The 20,625-nt window shown below is 38.9% G+C and overlaps 1 protein-coding gene across 1 annotated transcript; it reads right to left on the bottom strand.

Annotated features, from left to right (window-relative positions):
* Window positions 1-889: 889 nt before the first annotated feature.
* EIF4E (eukaryotic translation initiation factor 4E) lies at window positions 890-20,500 on the bottom strand. Its single transcript, XM_010148691.1, has 8 exons — window positions 20,452-20,500; window positions 17,655-17,701; window positions 12,931-13,037; window positions 10,184-10,279; window positions 7,913-7,976; window positions 6,383-6,496; window positions 3,680-3,816; window positions 890-1,630 (listed from the first exon to the last, which is right to left on the bottom strand). The coding sequence occupies exons 1-8, from the start codon at window positions 20,498-20,500 to the stop codon at window positions 1,516-1,518; spliced, it is 729 nt and encodes a 242-aa protein (XP_010146993.1). The 3' UTR covers window positions 890-1,515.
* Window positions 20,501-20,625: the final 125 nt, after the last annotated feature.

The raw sequence follows: 20,625 nt of genomic DNA on the forward strand, positions 1-20,625 counted from the left end.
CAGAACAGAAAGAAAAAGCCTCTCACATTGTGCTCAAAACAGCTAACTCAACAGCCTTCAAAATTTCCCCCCAATCCTGCAAGTCAAGCAAACAGACAGCTCCCACAGCAACTTCCAAGCCAATAAAAATTTAATCTCATTGTAAGACATACATGATAGACTATCTAGATCCTCATATTTTATCTTGTAGCTATGTCTCCAGTGTGCTTTACTTCTACTTCATGGAAGAGTTATGTACCTAAGCAGAATCGCTCAAGCTGTTTTAGTTCCTACCTGAAACTAGACGGCATTCTACATACTCCTGAATTTCTTGGTTGCCATAAGCCAGAGTCAAACAACACAAACACGATCAATTAGACAACTACTAAGAAAAAAACAGTAGCCACATCAACATAACTTCACTTTGATTTTGGGTGCTATCTAATAGATTTATTCAAAGTTTCAGACTATAGCTCCAGACTCCAGATCTTTCTCAGAAGACACTACAATAGAAGCCATGGTAGAGACTGCCTTGTCACAAGAAGTACAAATACTTACTGTATAGATGGAAAAATAAAAGGACAAATCTAGTTGTCTAAAAGACAATTCACTGTACACATTTTATTTACAGTTTTGTACACTGTCTTAATATGAATGGGACTGCTTTTCTACTCGAGCCTTTTTAACCAAAGCAAAATAACCTAAGTAATACAAAGTGTTAAAATACAGCATAAGATACAAAAACAGACATACTAGTTCTAGTAAGGAATGTAGATTACGGTGTTACATTAAAAAAATCCACAATTATGTTTAGGAAAATCACACAAACAGATGACCGAGTTGTCTGAAATGCATAAATTTGTAGCAAAGCTTTGATGTTACAAAAGAAACCCAAAAAATTACCAAAGAATGCACAAAATTAATGTTTATTCCACCTTTGTCATATTCTCAGATTCTTCACCACGTTACATGAGCAAAAACAACTGAAATCAAAATATCACTAATGTTATCAAATAGGGAAAACAAATAAATTAATCTAGCAGCCATCAGCATAGGTTACAGCAAAGATGCTGTATGAAAAAAATTGCTAGAAAACTGTATGCACCATACTCTATTCCAAACCAGCAAAATGTTACTGCAGACAAGGCAAATGTAAGAGTAATCTCCTGCAGGTACAGAAATACAACTTCTTTTCTGAATACTGTGGATAAACATTTCTTTTTTTTTTTGTAATAGTAATGTTTCTACCAAGCTATTACAGAGTGGGCCAGGAAAACATGTATGGATTCTGGGGGGTTGGGAGGGGTGGTGTACTAAAATTCGGACTGTTGATGGTTACTTCAGCCAAAATAGAAAAAATTGAACACAGAAGTACAAGACAAAGGCAAATGAGACTTCTCACAGATCTTAGCAACATTTAGATGGAAATCAAATTTAAACGTAGTCCACTCTGCTTTTGAAGAGGCTTTGGTTCAGCTCCCAAATCGCGATTGCTTGACGCAGTCTCCTATGAAAGAATACTCAGAAGGTGTCTTCTTAAACAACAAACCTATTTTTAGTGGTGGAGCCGCTCTTAGTAGCTGTGTCTGCATGGGACTGGTAACCAATCACTATCTTTGGAGGAAGTCCTAATCTTTCCTTGTATACTCTCCTGGAGAAAAGAAACAGAACAACAGTTTAAGCAAAGCCCTTAGGAAGGAATTAGTAACAGGACACCTGCTTTATAAGATCTGCTGACACCTCCATGAAAAAGAGTTGCCTATATACAAACAATTTCTAAGTTATGAATAAAGGACATGAAACAGGATTTTTCTGGCTTATTGCATCTAAAAAAAAAAATCAGCTTACAATTCTGTATGAGCAATGACTTACCATATAAAATAGGGTCAAGCTCTTGCCAAAAAAATAATGAACAAGTAAGTGTAAGTGTAGAACACTGGGTTTTACTCCATTCACGTGAACATCATTAATATCAGCAAGCTATATTCCCACACAGAGCAACAAAACAGCTATGAAGTCATGGTCCACGATTCCAAAGCTATGGAGATTATGAAGTCGCCCGAATCAAATAAAGCAGCAATTTCCTGAAACAGTCAGTTTTTATCACCACACACATCTCAGCTGCACAGACTCACAGTCTTTCCTTCATCTGCTGATAGAAAGCAGATCCCCACTCCCCCAGTTCATCTGGGTACTGGCCATGGGCAGCTACCCAGCAGAAGCTTTAACAAAAATCAGCCTGGCTCTTATGACTTAAAAGCAGCAGCAGAAACCCCCGCCCTTACACACATTCTGTTCCTTAGCACGGAGTATGGGGAGATGCAAGCCACTAATGGGCACTAGGCTGCAAGCTCTGACAAAACCACAGAACAATCCTCTTCAACTGCAGGTTAACAGAACTAATTTTTTTTAATTTAGTTTTTTAAAAATGTACCATAATGGAGCAGTTTACAGGAACACAGCTTACTCCAACTGTAACAAATAAAAGCTTGATGTATTTTCTTTAGAGTTATGGCAGCATGACATCAGGTAGTCAATACTACCTAGTAAATGTGTCATTTTGCAAAAATCTTATTTTTTACAGTGAGTTGTCCAACGTAGTCATCTTCACTCTTTAGTCAATGGTTCATATTTTCTAAGGCACTCAAGCCTCCTAGGTTTGGTGTTAGGTTATTCCCTTGTAGCATAAGATGCACATCACAGTTGTGTGTGTCTATTGTTAAAACACCTTTCAAGCCTGAACATGATTGTGCAATGAAACTATTAGTACAAGGCAGACCCTCCCAGATTCATAAAGGCCCAAAAGGAACATGCCAAGAAACCCTCCCAGTAAGTGAAGAGTGACGGCAAGCTACTATGCCTGACAAAGTTTGGCCTAAAACCGGACGTTCTAAGATAGGAAGATAAATATTTTCATTGCTTTGCAGAGGTTGTGACCTACAGAGACTGAATTTAACAGGTAATTGTGAAGAATCAGTGCTACAGCACAAGCAGCTTCAGCAATACTTGCTAAATAGCAGAGCACCACATGCATTTTCCATAGTGGAGAGGCATGATAATCTAGAGATGACTACTGTTGCTTACGGAAATGGAGACTATGACCTGCTATTACACATCAATCCATTAAAACTCTGCATTATTTTGTTTGATTTCTACTTCAACTTTCTTTCATTTGTCATTTAAAAGTGACAAAAAGGGAGGAAAACATCTGCAGGAGTTTCACAGCACACTGCCCAGCTTTTTTCAAATATAAGGACATCCTTATGAACTTAAGATTCACAGCACCTTTCCTCTCTTACCTGTAAGCATCACTTTCCTGAGAAAAAATCCTGCCAATACTCCACTGTTCCTGGCTACCCATCTTCACAAACTGGCATGCAACACCACAGTCTACACTACCACAGCTATTCATTCAATGCCTCATTGTGACAAACTTCTGCCAGGATTTGTATTCATTTGTATTTGTATTCTTCATTATTTCTAAACCACAGTGAAAGTAGCACAGCAGTACAAAGAAGAGACTAATGTAGGCTCATACAGAAAAATGACACAGTAATGCCGATAATTTGGCACAGAGTTACTTAACCTTGGGATACAGCTCTGCACAGGTTACTTTTGCCCAGAGTGCATTCTCTATCAGGTTAGCAGGCTTTGAATACATGGTCACACCCCATATATTCAAGACAATCACATTACTTACCCTATATGTGTAACAGCATCCCTGTTTTCACATTCGGTTGTCCATATTGCTATTTTATCACCTTTAGTTCTAACATTAACAACAGCACCACATACATCATCACTGTAGTCAAATGACTCCCCAATAAGGCACAGCAGCTACAAAACAAAGATTAACCATTAGAAGTGGCAGTTCAAAGTCAGAATCCTGCTCCATAGGCAAACACATGGTGTACACAATGACTTTGAAGGATACTACATTGTACTGCTTGTAAACAATGATTGCTGTATGTCAAAGTAGCTGTTTATTGCACTATCTTCTTCAAGTTCCAAATGTTACAAGTGAACACAAACTCTGCTGTAGAGCATCTTTCTCCTGTTGAGAGTTTTCTATCTCTCCCCCTGCCCCAGCAGCTACAAGTTCTGACACAGTTGATCACTTACAGCATGTTGCCTCCCAACCCATCCTCCCAACCCAAAACCAATTAAGGATTAAAGGAATTAATTCTTCTTTCTAAAGTATTTTTAGCACAGGTAGACAAATCTGAATTTTTAAGTGTTTACAACCATTATCTAGGAAGAAGCTGTGAAGAACTATCTGGGCAACAGGTCAGCTATGTAAGGTCCAACCTCCATTCTGACGTACATAAATTCAGAGGCAATGCAGACCACAGCTTACATGAAGTGCTATCTAATGAGGTGGGCACTTCCTATCAACACACTCGGGGAGCTTCAGAGTTCTCAGCCCCTGAAGTGGGAATCTGTCATCCTGAACAGCGTCTAATGCAAATACAACAACACAAGTGTACAAGTAATACAAGATTCTCCCCAGAGATTTCTAATGCCGAAGCTTGGAGTTGGCAAAGGTAGCGTACTTCAGGAAGATCAGATTGCATTAGGTCATATCCCTGTACAAGGTTAACAGTGAAAGCAGTATTTAAAATCTTCAGCTTGCAACCCATAGGACAAGCAATTTCCACATATTCGAACCTGAGAATTTTTTATGGTTAAGACAGATTCATCTAGTCCATGCTAAATTAAAAGTCCTTCTGCACACTGAAGGGCTGGTTTCCAAACGGATGCTTGCTTACTTCACTCTCACAGTACGATACACTGCCATTACATTAATTTTTCCAGAATCGCTTATAACACTTGGAAATTCACACTTGCAACTTTCTGAACACAGCAGGTCTTTCAATAGCCATGAGAGGCACAAGGGATGGCTGTGTCACGGAAATACAAAAAGGACAAAGTGTGCTACTGAATAAATCAGGTATAACCACACATACTTCAAACGCTACACCCGACTGCAGGATGCGCATGTTGACTGAGTAATGAAAGCCATAAACATCTACCTTTACACCACACACAAACACTCCAAATACTGATCAACAGCATTAGTACCTATACATGGAAAGATGTGGTCAGTAAACACTACAGTCAAGTACATTCTCCTCATGAATGCTGCATAACAGGGGAATTGTGTCTTCTCAAAGTTTGGTTTACAGTTAAGAATGACAGGATCATCAGATTATAATAAATTTCTTCCGAAGGGGAGTGATAAGTGAAGAGTTTTTGATTTTTACTGCAGAAAGTTGGTTGCAAGTAATTACTGGAATTAGAAGTGACAGGGTTGTTTTAGAGCACATATCCCAGTCGCCTGCGTATCTGGGCTCTGTGCCACTGTGTGCTGCTAAACAAAAAGCAGAGCCCTCTAGTCTTAAGTCTACCCAGACTATTTACACATTTCCAATCCATATGTAATGGCTATTAAGAGTCAGGAGGACTCATAGGTATTCTGGGGAGAGGCCAAATGCACACAGCTAGATGTATGCAAAACTCATGTGCAGTCATATTGCCCAGTAGTATGATGTTCACCATCCTTTCTTCAAATCACTACTGCAGTGCCTAAAAAGATCCTAATAGCTCTGGTATTTTGGACACCTCTGCTTTGATCCTGAAGGCCATTTTCTCCTTTTCAAGGGGGTGCAGTACTTCTCACCTCTCACGCAAGCACGGAAAAAAGATCAGAGATTTGCTAAGATTGCTTCGCATTGTAGTGCCTGCAATCCATGCTCCTAAAACCCACATCAGACTTCTAGGCTATTCTGCATCAGTTCCTAGACAATACAGCTTTATCATTTTCTACAACGCATTTACTGCAACCCACATAATCTCTAGAAATGTATTTACCATTCAAAAAATCTATTCCCAGGAGATAAAAACAAAAAGTATTTTTATAGTGCACAGGAAGACTGTGCTACTACTTGCCTATTGTTAAGTACAGAAAGAACAAAAACAAACCTGAATTTCTCTTGTTACAGCAAGACCAAAACCTGAAAACCATTCACATGTAAGAGTATTTGTAAAACAAATTGTAACATTCGAGCAGTTAAATTTGGGAGTCAGATTCAAGACAAAGTATTATTTTCCCTAGCAGCTCAACACCTATTCTGTACATCCCACAGGAAAAGGTTAATCTGTCCTGTGGAATTATCTCCAATGCTGCCTATTATAAGAAAATCTTCAACAGAACATAACTACATTGAGCATCACCATGGAAAGGTTTTGTTTCAAATGCAGCCTTGTCAATAAAAGCTTACAGGACATTGTGCTGCCAGGAAGTTTGAAGTCTAGTGTGGCACACCAAAAGAACAAACCAGTTAAAACACTAAATACAGATGCAAGATCCTTCAACCGCAACTTGTAAGGCCATAGCACTTACTGTCTCTAGCCAGAAGCGATCAAGGTCACTTCGTCTCTGCTGTTTGTTTAGTGTAATTAGCCATCGTCCTCCTCGCTTGTTTTTTTCATCTTCCCACATGGGTTCAATCCCATCCTGCAAAGAACAGCCAGAAGTTAAATCAGACTTGATCTGTCTTTCCTAGAAAAAAACTAAAAGGCCAGCAATAACTGAAATGGCAACTTCAGAAAAGTGTACAGTTTAAGATACATGCCTGTCCAGAAATACTGTCTCATACCAATACTGAAGTTCCAAAACAGCTTAAGAAGTGCACTTCCTCTTTTTTATTTGTACAGAAGGATCACAGCCTTGGCTATGCATTACAAAAAACTGTGGGAACAGGTGAAGAGACATCCACTCAGCCCCATATGAAACCAAATAAAATATTAGCAGCTACACGCTGGGTTCCTTATTTTAAGTCTTGGACGCACTGCAACATTGGCTTCACTTACACATAAAGATTACCTCACTGAAACAGACACCCTTGGCAGTCTCTCTCAACTTCCTGCACACAGAAGGTGAAAGTAAGAGTTTTAATTGCCAGGGTCCAAAAATCAACATACCATTTAGAAGGCAGCTGCATTCCAATTCGTGCTTTACTGATGGCCCTGCACTGAATTAAATGACTCTGGATGCACTGATCCAGCAAAGCAGAAAACTGCAATCCCCATATCCACCAGCTACATTACCCTTCAGGAAAGTCTGTCATTAAAAAAAACAGGTAACTGTCTAGACAGAGAAATTTGGTTAAGAAATGTCTATTAAGCGAACAGCATTACAGAACTTCAGGCTGAAAACTAATTAAACGTTCAACATTCAGGAGGAACCAGGCACCAGTACTTACATGGTGGCTATTTAAGTACTGGAATCCAGAAAAGAAGCTGTATGTCAGAAGCACTTCAGAGAGGTCAGGATTTAACTCCAGTTCAGATCTCCACTCCAGCCAAGGAGGGATTTCCTGTTCAATAGTTTGACTACTTCCTGTTCACTAGTTAAAACTATTTCCTCAGCATGCTTTAAGTGTGCGTTGGGTACAACTTTATTTCATGCATAAGTAATAGGGCTCATAACAGGCAGTGTAAAAATTACAGCAGCATTGTGCACCTGGCTAGTAGTGATCATAGAGAACACTGGACAACACTGCAGCCTCCCACAGAACTCAGACATTTTAACTCACTTCATTCACACCAAGTGAGAGCTGGAAAAGCCTATTATAAAAACTGAGAATTATTTGCACAAGCATCTCAAACAGAATAAAGACAAACATAGGAACAGATTAAAACGTATTGTCTGGGACGTGTGTTATAGCAAATATTTGCTTTTTCAGAACTAATGACAGCCTTATTTTCAAAGGGTGTGTGTTTGGGACTTCCTAAAAACAATTAACACCTTTAGGACATTCCCAACCATGTTCCTAAATATCTGAAGTGAAATAGTCAGACAGTGTCTTGGCTTAGTCTGGAAATCATCCATCAATATCCCTAACTGGAGAAAAAAGGTTAGCAAGCATACCTTAAAGAGTGAGTAGTCACAACCAGGCATTAAATTACTAGAGAGCTGGATATGGTTGTATAAACTATTGGAGGGAAAAAAAGCAGGATTAACAAAATAAGCATTATTATAAAGGTTCAAAATTCCTAAAGAATTTAAGACATATGACCAAATAAAATGCAAAAATTAAAGCACTGAAGTTATTTCAGAAACAACCTTATTTCCTAAGTATTTTTCAGCAGTATAAAAGGATTTAAGATGGTCTGGGTTTAAAGAAACAGAATGGAAACTGGTTTATGAACACTTGCTGGATTCCTTTACAACAGTATTTTCCAGAAATACCAATGCTACCTTTAAAACTTGTTCTAACAAAGTTATGTTTCTAATAACTCACTGAAATTTCATGGCAACAAGTTCTGCCTGTGTATTTTATATATATACACATACATGGAATAAGCATAATTGTTTATCTTTCTAAGGCTACTGTCTCTCCAGAGAGACTTTTCTGGAGAAATATTTGAATTTTTATTTAACACAATACTCCAGGAATGAAGGCTGTAGTCCTGATAATTCAAATTGAAATAAAAATTCAAACAGCAAGATAACAATGTAAGATATATACTCTGAATTAATTTACAACAATGCAATTCAGCATCCAAAAAAAAAAAAAAAAAAGAAGAGGAGTACATACTGTCCCCTCCTCTAGCAAGAAGATAGATGCTTTTTTCCTGCACTGTTAAGGTCAGACTTGAGAAAGAGGCCTGCACATTCCACATTAAATTGTAGTTCGAGATCCACTAACATTCAGGCACAGTCCAGCATCAAAAAAGAAATTACTGTGATGTTCTAACAACTGAAAATCAGGCATAGGAATTTACGAAGCCAGTTATAGATTTACCAGCCTCCCTCCTTTAAGTTTACCTAACCTTAACATACTCCAGAACACCACATTATTCCCCCCTCCAACCACACCAAAGGCATACCTTCTCAATTGGTGGTGACTGATTTTATACCTTGACTGCAGACATATAGATTCAGCACTTCTTTTAATTACCCAGACTATCTCGGTTATAGAACTGTAGAACGGGTGGGTTAGAAGGGACCTTAAAGGCCGTCCAGTTCCAACCCCCCTGCCACGGGCAGGGACACCTTCCACTAGACCAGATTGCTCAAAGCCCCATCCAGTCTGGCCTTGAACACTTCCAGGGATGGGGCATCCACAGCTTCTCTGGGCAACCTGTGCCAGTGCCTCACCACTCTCTCAAAAATTTTACCCATAACCAACTTTAACTGTGAGCTTCAAACAATTTCGCCTACCATCACATACCCCAAGACTGCAAGCTACAGTTTGCTCAACCACTGGTTGCCCCCATGGTAGGAACAGGAAAGATAGGATTCTATGCTTGTAACTATTCCCCTCCCTCTGATAACTGCACTGATAAACACTTGTTCAACATTTTCAGTATGTCTGATTCTCTCCTGTTGGTGCTAATGGATCACTGATGGGTCTCATTATTCCACTAAAAAACACCATCTCTCTTCTGATCACATTCAAAAGAACCTAGCACTTGGTGTGGCATAACACTAAGAAATATCAAATATATAATGAATTTTTCATCCTCAATTTCATGCCACTTGCATTTCTCTCCATATTTATTCATTATGGCAGACAAAATCTTCCATGTAAGCTATCTGAATTTGACTGAAGCAGGTGTTTGAAAAGCACAAGCCTACCTTCAAAGGCTTTGTTCTTGCTGTTTGAGTCTAACTGCTTTCACAGACCTTCAATTTAGAACGAAGGTAGTTTCTTCTGGAACCTTTAATGAACTTCTTTCAAAGAAGCCATTAATCTGCATCAACCTCCCAAGTACTATGCTCCAGATTCAGGCACTCTTGAGAATCTGAAGTGAGTTACTGTCTGAGAACTTTATCAGCTAGCCAAATTTGGGGCTGAGGAAGTCAGTCAGCTGGCTATAAGAATTTAGAAATTCATGTTACTATCACATACAGCTACCACACAAGTACAATTTTCTACATACAAAAATGTAAGCAGTGTTAACAGCAAGACAATGTGCATGTAAAATATGAAAAACTTCTCAAATCACATGTTCAAACGTTACATTCTACCACAGTCTGAAGAATGGGGTAGATCTCACTTTCAATTTCACAAACATTTCAGATTACACCCAGAAAGTTGCAGTTAATAGAGTACTTCATGGGGTTTTTTTACTTTGGCATAAGCTTTACCAACATATGCCAGGATAATTACTCAGATGGAAAATCTTTACTTACGCCCAAAAATCTTCAACAGTATCAAACTTTGAGATAAGACGAAGATTTGCTTGCCAAGTTTTGCTCTTGTCATTTTTAAAAAACCAGAGTGCCCATCTAAAGGAGAACAAAATAAAATAGCATCTGTAAGTTATATTATAAATAAAATATATGTGTATTGTTATATCCAAACAAAGTGCAAACCTTCAGATGGAAGTGAGTTTTCATCAGTAAGGTACACATGAAACCCAGTTCTCAAATCCAACCCTTTGCAGATCAACAATATTTGTGCTCCCATTACAAGAATCATGGAAAACTTGATCAATTCGTTTAGGTAAATATTTTAAATACTTTCAGAACGTGTCTAAGCCTCAGATGTTTCTCCTTGCTGCTACTGCTGAACTGCAATCCCCTACCGCAAATGAGTAATCATCATCTAACACACCACTGACTATTCAAACTAGGAGCACAGCTCCCTTTCCAGTAATTTCTTGGTAAAGGTTACAAAAGCTGATTATACCACTCCAAAGCTATACATGCCATAAAAGTTTCCCAAGCACTCATATATTGGAAGAGCATAAATTTTAAAAGGGTAGCTTACTAATGCCAGCAACCTTAAACACCCCCTAACTTTATCCATTTCAAGTTTTTGAACCTGTATATATAAATGAAATTTTCCATTGTTTTCTTCATCATTATCTCCACTGAGTACAAATCTCAACACACAACTGAACCTTTCACAGAAAGACGCTGTTTCTGGATCTAAAAGGATTGTTTAAAACACTAGAATAGGATACCCTGATGAGGTATACCCTCATACCCTGTGCTGGTTTTGGCCGGGATAATTTTTTTTCCCTAGTACCCAGTATGGGGCTGTGTTTTGAATTTCTGCTGGAAACAGTATTTATAGCACAGAGATGTTTTTACTATTGCTGAGCAGTGCTTACACAGAGTCAAGGCCTTTTCTGCCTCTCACACCAGCGAGTAGGCTGGCAGTGCACAGGAAGTTGGGAGGGGACACAGGTGGGACAGCCGACCCCAACTGACCAAAGAGACATTCGAGACCACATGATGTCATGCTCAGCATATAGAGCTGAGGATGAAAGGGAGGGATATTGGGAGCGATGGCATTTGTCTTCCCAAGGACCCGTTATGCATGATGGAGCTCTGCTTTGCTGGAGGTGGCTGAACACCAGCCTGCTGATGGGAAGCGGTGAATAGATCCCTTTTGTTTGGCTTTGCTTGTGGGGCATTTGCTTCACCTATTAAACTGTATCTCAACCCCTGAGTTCTCACTTTTACTCTTCCAATTCTCTCCCCCATCCACTGTGGGTGGAGCGAGTGAGTGTGTGGTGCTTAGCTGCTGGCTGGGGTTAAACCATGACAGACATTTAACTGGCTTATTTTTCATTCTGATAGTTTCAGCAGTGTTGAAATCACTCAGGTTTGCACTAGAGTAGCGATTTACCTTCTCACAGCGGAGTACTTTAAGTGAACAGGTGTCAAGCTGTTGTTATGGGGCCTTTCCTGACATTTCAAACCTTGGTTTATAAGCTTACTTTTTTCCAGTAACAGCCCCACTAGCACTTGCAAAGGAGTGTCAGCACCAATTTAATCAAGGTCTTCAGAGGAAAAAGAGGAAGGATAGAAGTTGAAAAGATAGAAAATGGGATGCACACAGCTTAGCACTAGAGTGCAGAGTGGTTTTCCACCCTTGCTCAAAACCTAGAGATGCCATTTGGCAAAAGGTTCACACTGGAGCAGCACCTACCTACCAACATTAAGTACTGAGCACCCCACATCACCTCTTCAGCTTACATGGAGAAAATTACTTCCTAGCTGCTTTCTGAAGTACATGTATGCTGCTGGAGTAAATTTGGTGCACATTTAAAAGAATTCAACCTATAAGCTTATTAATATCTTTACTGCAGAAAGGCAGTTCAAGATAAGTTTCTGAACTACAAAGCTTCTTGGCAAAGTCCTCATCATCTCTGTAGCTCAGTAAAAAGCCAATAGTAGCTTTTCAAGCTTAAGACACACCTGGTTTTGTTTTAGTAGGAGGTCTTTGATTTTTCAGTAACTTTTCTGATGCTTACTTTTAACTACTGCTCCATGTTGTTCTTGTTAAACAAGAAATTTTAACTGCCCTACAGTGTTTTTCTTAGTGACACATTAGTACAAATACATGCATTTGCACTTTACAAGGTTTCTTCTGCTGTGCTTCCTACAGGTAATGACAATATTACTGTAGATGCCAACCACTCATATGATCAAGTCTAGTAAGCTCCTTGGCTGATTAACACAGCTTCTACTACTTTCAGTTCCAAACAGGAAGATATAAAGGAGTACGACTGTGATAAGAAATGAGAAATCTTTACCACTGGCACTTTAATTGCCCAAGTACAAGGCAGAACGGAAGGTTTTCCAGTTCCGCTTGGCAGCAACTCCATCTCAATGTCAGTCTCTTAAAGAAAAGCAATAAAAGCTCTGCTTGCAAAACTCAAAGCAAAGCTGTGCTCTTTCCAATTAACTGGCTGCATTATGAGAATCTGCAAAGACTTTCGGCTTCTGTAACAACACTACATGAAAAGGCTCTAAATTACAACAGGATCAAATTTTATTTCCCCTGCAGCCTCACTGCAAAAATCTTCCCAAAAAATGAGAACTCTCAAAATGCTGCTAGAAGACATAAGGCAAACAAGAGGGCTGTAAAGCCACAGGCATTCTCCCATCTGGCAAAATTACAGTCATGCTTCTGTACTATTTACCTGTTTTGTAGTGGATGCTTAATATACTGTTCAGGGCTGGCAACCTCCTGACTGGGTGCTGGCTCAGTTTTCTCCTCTTCTGAAGGTTGAGGGTTGGGAGTAGTTTCCTGTTGGAAAAAGGAGTTAATATATTCCTTTCCAATTTTTATTGAAGTAATTTAGTTCTTTGAAGTAACTGTAAAAAGGTTGAAGCTAAAACTTCCCCTAATTTATCTTGGATTAGGAGCCCAAATCCCATCATGGAAGCACAATCTGCATCCCTTCAACATCTGAACAGGTTCTACAATAGAGACTAGCTGCAGGAATTCACATACTGCTGTTCAGTGACTTGCTTCCTGTGTCATCTGTTTCCTGAATGGTTTGACTTGTCTTATTTTGAAAGACTGAGTTATTTTAGAAATACACAACGTCTAAGTTTCCAGAGTAACAATTTCAGAGAGAAAATTAATTTTTTTGAATCAGTTTGTCAAAACAGCATTGGAAACAGATGTACAGGCCCTGTTTATGTAGAAAAATGTTATTACAAACAGGAGGCATGCCTACAGTTCTCGGGTTTGAAATCCACTATTATAAGCAGACAGAAACTAAACCAGTAAGCAGTTACCTTTGTATTGGCAACATCACTATTAACAAAGCATCAGGCACCAAACAGCAGAATGTAAACACATAATGGTTCTCAAATTTCAAACTGAAATAAATCTAATTACACATTTAACACAGATTACATTGATTTGAAGTTGGTGGTTTGTGTTTTTTTCAAATCCCTAGAGAGGTCAAACACACTTGAACACAAAAGTGAAATAATATATTCCCTTTGCATGCAAACCCCCTCAAGCTCATCATTCAGTTCGAGAAGTCACTGTGTCAGGTTTGAAATTCTAATGCCATTCCCTCAAACCAGGGAACACAAAGCTTCATTGTTAGGCCAAGTGTCCCCACCAGTTACCACCATCTCACCCTAATCTGCAGTCCGTGCTAGAATATTAGAGACAAGAAATGAGGACTAGAGCTCATTCCCTACAGCTGACCCTGTGAAGGTACTTCAGTAATACAAACAAATACTAACTACAGCAGATGCAAAGACTAAGACATTCCTAAACACAGCAAAACAAACGTAGTACTTAAAAATTAAACATTGTGGTCTTAAGAGACAAAAGCAATGTAGGTGTGGATTAAGTAATGGCAAGTCATCTAATTAATGGAACAGTTTACCCCACACTTCCATGTTACTCAGTTTATGATCACCAAAGCTGCTGAAAAGTGGAATGGATTTGAAGAGAAAACAAACACCGTTTAACCTTCAGTCCCAGCTGGCGAACTCTGACAACACCACAAGATATGTCTTAATAGGAATTTCCTCTTCATTATCAATGTATTTAGCATTATTAAGCATGGTTATGTTTTCCTTCAGAGAAGTTACACCTTTATACTCAAACTAAAGCATACTTAATTTTTAAACAGTTCATCAAGTAAAACAAAAAAAATCTCAGTTCAAAAGCTGATTTACATCACATTTCCAAATGCTTTTATATGCTCCCACATTCACAGTCTGAAGACCGAAAGGCAAAGTCCTAACGGGGCCAGTGAAAACCAGGATAGTGCTTTCATTTACACAGTCCAAGGGGCAGGTAGTACAATTTCCTGCCTCCTAATGAAACTATGCTTTCTGAAGATTCACTGATGAGGAACATTACTGACAAACCCACTGCATTATTGAACAATCTGTTCGCTCTCCTTTAATGCAAAAAAACCCCAGATCTTAAAAGAGAACTCAGTGTTTCAAATTCTATCTAGAATAAAATTTCTAGTATTAGTCCCACTGATTTTTAAATTGAGGATCAAATGGACATCTTTTCCAGTAATCACAGGGAAGGACCCCACAGAAAAAATTACGATGGTCCACACACAAAGGCTGTAAAATACTCCAAAGAAGCATTTCCATACTTCCTCCTCCAAGTTGAGTTCTTGTGGTATAAAACACACAAGCACAAACAACTGCAATTTAAGTGCTACCCTTTCAGGCACTTTTAACTCTAAGAGTTAAGAACATCACCTGTGCAAATACAATGAGTATACAAGAAAAATGTTGCTATTATTTTGGGAATAAGCTAAACACTAGTTTAGGTTTTGTGATAAAGCTCACTTTCATTCACAACACTGCAGTTGTGACACCTAATATTTACAATTGATTGACAAATGCTATTACACTAAAGATTTTCACATCAAATAAATTCACTCTTCGCAAATGAAAAGTAACTTCCAAAAATAATTTCAGTGGAGAACCTCATTGAGGTTTGCTCAGCAAATAGCTTTCTGTATACAAAGAGTTAATCCTAAGGTCTCCCTGGTCAATCTTCCAGAAGGATCATAACTGTCTAATAATCAGTGCAGAAATACTAAGCAGATGCAGAGCTATGCCATTTCATAACTTCTAATACAAGACAGAAAGGATTAAAGACTAAAAAAGATGCAATGAGCCTCACTACCTGCCCAGTATACCAATGGTGACCCTTCACATAACTACATGAAAGTCCATTTTTCGACAAATGGAAGACATCTGACTCAGCACAAACAGCGTAGTTAAGTCACCTATAACAAGTGCCTTAAGGTATTTTGAAAGCTACCTGCATTAATGAAACTCACATTAACCATTATTTCAAGCTCCTGTCCAAAACAGCACAGGACACCTCACATCCAAGGCCCAGTTAACTATGATCTTGCCCCAGGATCATGCCAGCCCGCTCAAAAACCAACCCAACCAGCACTAGGCTGCCCATCAAGGTCAGGGAACACTGTCCACACTAGGAAGACACCTGGAAAAAGCTATAAAGTTGGAAGCAAAGCTTTCTACCACACGTTTTCAAACTGGTCTCAGACAGCAGCAGCTTTTCGCTACCATTTATTTCCCACTGCCATCAAGGGGAACAGAAAAAAGGAGCATTTTCATTTCTGGATGGTTAATCATGTCAGCTCCCATGTCCTTTCATCCTTCCTTTATCTCACTATTCTGACCACCAAGCTAAAGTATTTGTATAGCAAAGCACTTTTTGTCATTAGTCAAACACAAGGTATGCGAGTTTACTAATTGGCATTCAAAGTCCATTTCTCGTATCCAATCTCTTTCCAGCTACTGAAATTCTCCCCCAAAGCACAACCATGCAGGTTTTAGAAGATCTTCTAATTACAGCATGAATTAAAGTGATATTGTACACCCCTTGCCAACTCACACCTTGAAATCTTGCAATTGCTACACTATGAACTCACTAGAGTCAGACTGTCTCCATGAGCAATTTCTGGCCTAGTTTAATAACCTTCATAATACTTTACTATTGCTTGTAACTAATGCATTCTTTAACCCAAAACTGACTTTGTGTCTAGTATTAAGTCACCACTGGGTTTGCTGCTTCTAAAATAGATGTAATAAATAGGGTGGTATTACCAGATAAACTGGAAAGCTTCATATATGGCCAATCCTATTCCTCATACACAAGACAGCACATAATTAAAAGTGACATTTATTTGCTACCCACATGAGGTTTTTTGATGTAGGAAACAGCCTGCATGAAGCATTTGCCTACTCAGCATTTAGTGACTGTGCATATCTGCACGTTACTTGGATTCTGACACTTACAGACTTAATTGGTGTTATTTATTCTTTCTTCATAATGCACATAATGACCAACATTTAAAGGAAGGTGTGCATGCCACCAGGACAGGAAGCAAGTAGCACTTAAGAGTAAACACTGCTTCATCAGGTTTGTCTACGGAAGAGAACAACAAGCTTGACTAGGTTTCACCAAGCGTCTTCAGGTTCTGCCCAGACCACATTCATGTCATCAGAATGCCTACAGAAGTTGTTTAGGAGGTCCAGTTGAGACAGCACAATATTTATGTCCCAAAAGGATGCTATCTAGCACTATTTCTTGGTGAAAGTCAAGAGAATCAATTAGGGGAAGAGGTTTCCACAGTTTTCTTGCTTTAAACCAAGAAAAGTTACATTTGAGAGTTTCCACTTTCTTGTCCAGGGTTTCCAACAGAGTGGGAAAACTGTACATCCCAGTTATCAGATGTCTACAGAAAAAGCATGTCAACTATCCTTATGCTTCTTGCAGGTAACTGTACTGCACTACAGTCTGGATAACAATTGACAAGGCACTAAATCATGAGCTATTTATTTCAAAATATCCCAGGCAAAAGAAGGGTTTAAGCTCACCCACAAGCAAGTATTTTCTGCTGTAAGAAAAATCAAATGATGATCTGATACACAACTCTGAGGAGTAACACACGAAGGTAAAAATCATACATAGTATGTATAATACCAGCTGGAACAGAGGTACCAATAGCCACCTGCTACCAAGCAAACAGTGTTAAACAGCTTTCCGGACACCAGGACAGAAAAACATTTTCTAGGCATGACGTAACGACGCCTAATAAGGAGCAACTCTCCTGCCTGCATGCATTATTACTTAAGACTACCAGATTTTTAGTAAGGCACTCGCTACTGGAACACAAACATGGGACATGAGTTTAACAGTGTGACATCCCACCAAATTAGAACAGAAGTGCAGCACATGTACAGGAGGACAGGAACAAAAGACTGAAGAGCCAACACCTCCTCCATGGTCAGAGGGGCACACTGGTTTGGTTTTTTAGGAAATGTAATCTCAGGTTTTAAAAGATGCAAAGAATATGTACAGCCCTTTTGACTTCTGAAAATACGTTACAGGTTCTAAGGCACTCACACAACACCCACCCCCAACACTTCCCAGAACTGCTGAGGTTCAGATGACTCAAGTGACAAACCACTTCTAGCACCACAGACACAAAGACACCTCAAATTACTGCAAATGTACTGAGCCACTTGTACAACCAAGAATAGAATTTTACACCAGCTGAAAAATTAAGACATTCAATCTTCAGAAAGCAGTTTAAAACAAAATTACATCATGTAAGGATGCCCAAGAGGACAGTCTTCAACCAAAAACTAAAGCACTGGACATACTACTAGTATGCCCGATTATTGTAAAGCATATAGTGTATACAAGCTGCTTTGATAAATGACACTGAACATGAGAAAAACTGACCACTGTTTAAAAGATTATTAAACAACTGCTCTGCATATCTGAGAAAAGACTTTTAAACATTTTTTTTCTGCCTTACAGCCCCTTATATCCCTCATTTGATTCTCATCTCTAGACTCTCAAATTCACACTGTTCTTTACAAAGCTGCCAGAAGGGTCACATTTTCTCAAAATTTCTCATATACCTGCACACTTGCAGGTAGCATCAGGAGCTATTTCAAACTTTCCAGAATTTCAAGGCCCTACACCACTACTGTTGATAACCCCTTGAGATAAAACTTCCTGTGAAGTGAGTCCCACCACTGATGACCAGCTGTTTAAACAAGCATTTTTCAAAGCATCCGTAACAGAAGTTTCACTCATGTTCAATTCACAAGAACTGCAATTCGGGAAGCGTAACTCATGAAACAAAAAACCTCATGATAGCCATTTCCAATTTGAACATGTGAGCATCTGATCCTCATTGTAAGTTACTTCCACACAATTTACACACATCTAGACATTGCAGGCTTTGTGTAGTCACGTTTTAAAGTCACCTTTGGTAAACTACTCTTTACTAAAGCATTACTACTAGTTTTGTTACTGACTTCGTGGACTTTTGCACACTTATCTGATCACATTTCATCTTCAAAAGGCTACAGTATGAGCACACTAAAAGGACACACCTGCATATTTTCACAAATTAATCTAGAGTAGACTTAGAAGAAAAGCAATCCGGATAGCACAAAAAAACTCAAGAGTTTTAACCTGTCAATGTTGCAGAGGCCTTAAGTTTGCCCTGCACTAGAGAAGTAAACCACTGTAAAAGAGGCCTATATTTACTTATAACCACCTTGCTTTTCTTAGCAACTTCCACAAGACTCCTTACAGTACTCTAAATTCAAGTTTCAATATTCCTAAGGAATTTGAAAGATTTTTTTCCAGCCTCTAAACAACACTTAAAAGCTGTATTACATTTGAGAGCATAGAAATACTAAAAACATCACTGACTTTAGTAGGAGCTTACATTAAAAAAAAAAAAGACATTCTGTAGTGTTTTGCATTTTCTGATACACACTTTCACAATAGGGAAGCATAACAAATGACATGTCTACAAACCTAGGTCCAGATTTTGAAAGTCAGCAACAGAAAGGCTAAGACCAAGAATTAATCCAAGAATTAACTATACATACAATTAAATTGTTAATTGAAAAGCACATAGTATTTCTGCAACATTAAGCATCTATGGCCTCAGTCACTACACAAGTCTAACTTTAAGCTTACACAGGAGTGTCAGCCAGCTAAATGAACAACAAGCAAAATCTATTATTTAAATAAATTTTAAATTAAACCAACATCTTGTTTTCTGAAGTCAAACGTACTTCAACTATGGCAGAACATTCAACAGCAGCATTAAACTGTTGTGAGTGTTGCCCTACCTTCCACTTTTACTGGGTCAGCACAACATGCGTGTTTGTCACTGCATGGTGAACTGGATCTGGGAAGCTGCGTGGCAAAATCTAATGGGTTTCTTTGGCTAAATTAGCCCCAGATCCAGCTTAACATGCAGCCTCATGCTTATGCAAGAACAATGAAGAGAATGGTGCAGACAGAGGCTTACGCCTGTACCACACAGCCAAAGAAGCCACAGATCCATGCCTTTAGAGTTACTTCTATTTCCAATGGCCATAGACATTGCAAATTATTTGTCACAATTCCTGCTAAGCTCCATAGCCAAACTGTGATAAATGACAGGAAACTCGTCTTCAGACATATGGGCTATAGCTCAGAAAGATCAGCTGCTGGATGGGAAAATGTGTGTTTAACACTGTGGTTGGGGAACATGGGAAGGGTGTTGCCAGTGGCCCAGCTCACTGTCTTAACACCTAACATTCTTCCTGTTCAGAGCTCCTAGCCAAGCAATTTATAAATGGTCCCCAATTTCAACCTCATCCTTGTAAGTAAAGACACATTTTTTTGCTGCTCATGGAAGAAAATCATAAGAGAAATATCAACATCCTTTACACAATAGGGTAAAATTAATCTTTATTTTAAAATAGTGATTTTCAAATATGAACATTTCTTGTCTAAATGTTACAAAGCCTCTCCAAAGTATATACTATTTATTCATAGTTGCTAAGCAGCAGCAAGAAACTAGCCTTAAGTTTTTCATTTTCTTGAAACCCTAATAGAGCCTTCTGCTGTCCACTCATCATGATACATAAGCATATGAGATTAAACAACTATACGTGGTCTACTTCAGCTGCTTCTGTTCTTGGAAAGAAAGCTGGCACAGTATTTATAAAATAAACCATAACATCACAAAGTATTATCTAGAGAAGAAAAATTACTTGGTTATCATAAAAACTATTAAAAAAAGAAATAAAAATATCATTTTGATGCAGGAAGATGACATAACCGGAAAAAGCCAATTTCGTTTGCAACACGCCTCGAGTCTTACCCGTCACACTGTTGTCTTGTTTCGGCTGCCAAACTCGCGAGCAGCGCATCCGCTCACTTACAGATCCTCACCCCTGAAATCGCCAGGCCCCTCTCGCCGCAAACTCTGTGTCTGCCTTGAAACTAGACCTTCACGGCTGGCAGCGCGCCAGGAGGGCGCTCGCCAGCCGGCCAA

Source organism: Eurypyga helias, unplaced genomic scaffold, assembly GCF_000690775.1.
Source record: "Eurypyga helias isolate BGI_N326 unplaced genomic scaffold, ASM69077v1 scaffold36313, whole genome shotgun sequence".
NCBI classification, from domain to species: Eukaryota; Metazoa; Chordata; class Aves; order Eurypygiformes; family Eurypygidae; genus Eurypyga; species Eurypyga helias.

What these genes read in the sequence shown, in the direction of transcription:
- EIF4E (XM_010148691.1), bottom strand. Translation starts at nt 20,500, where the DNA reads ATGCGCTGCTCGCGAGTTTGGCAGCCGAAACAAGACAACAGTGTGACG. An exon ending in ATCGCTTCTGGCTAGAGACA is followed by an intron (nt 3,817 to 6,382) that starts GTAAGTGCTATG and finishes TTTGTTTTGTAG; the next exon opens with CTGCTGTGCCTTATTGGGGA. An exon ending in GATGCTGTTACACATATAGG is followed by an intron (nt 1,631 to 3,679) that starts GTAAGTAATGTG and finishes TCTTTTCTCCAG; the next exon opens with GAGAGTATACAAGGAAAGAT.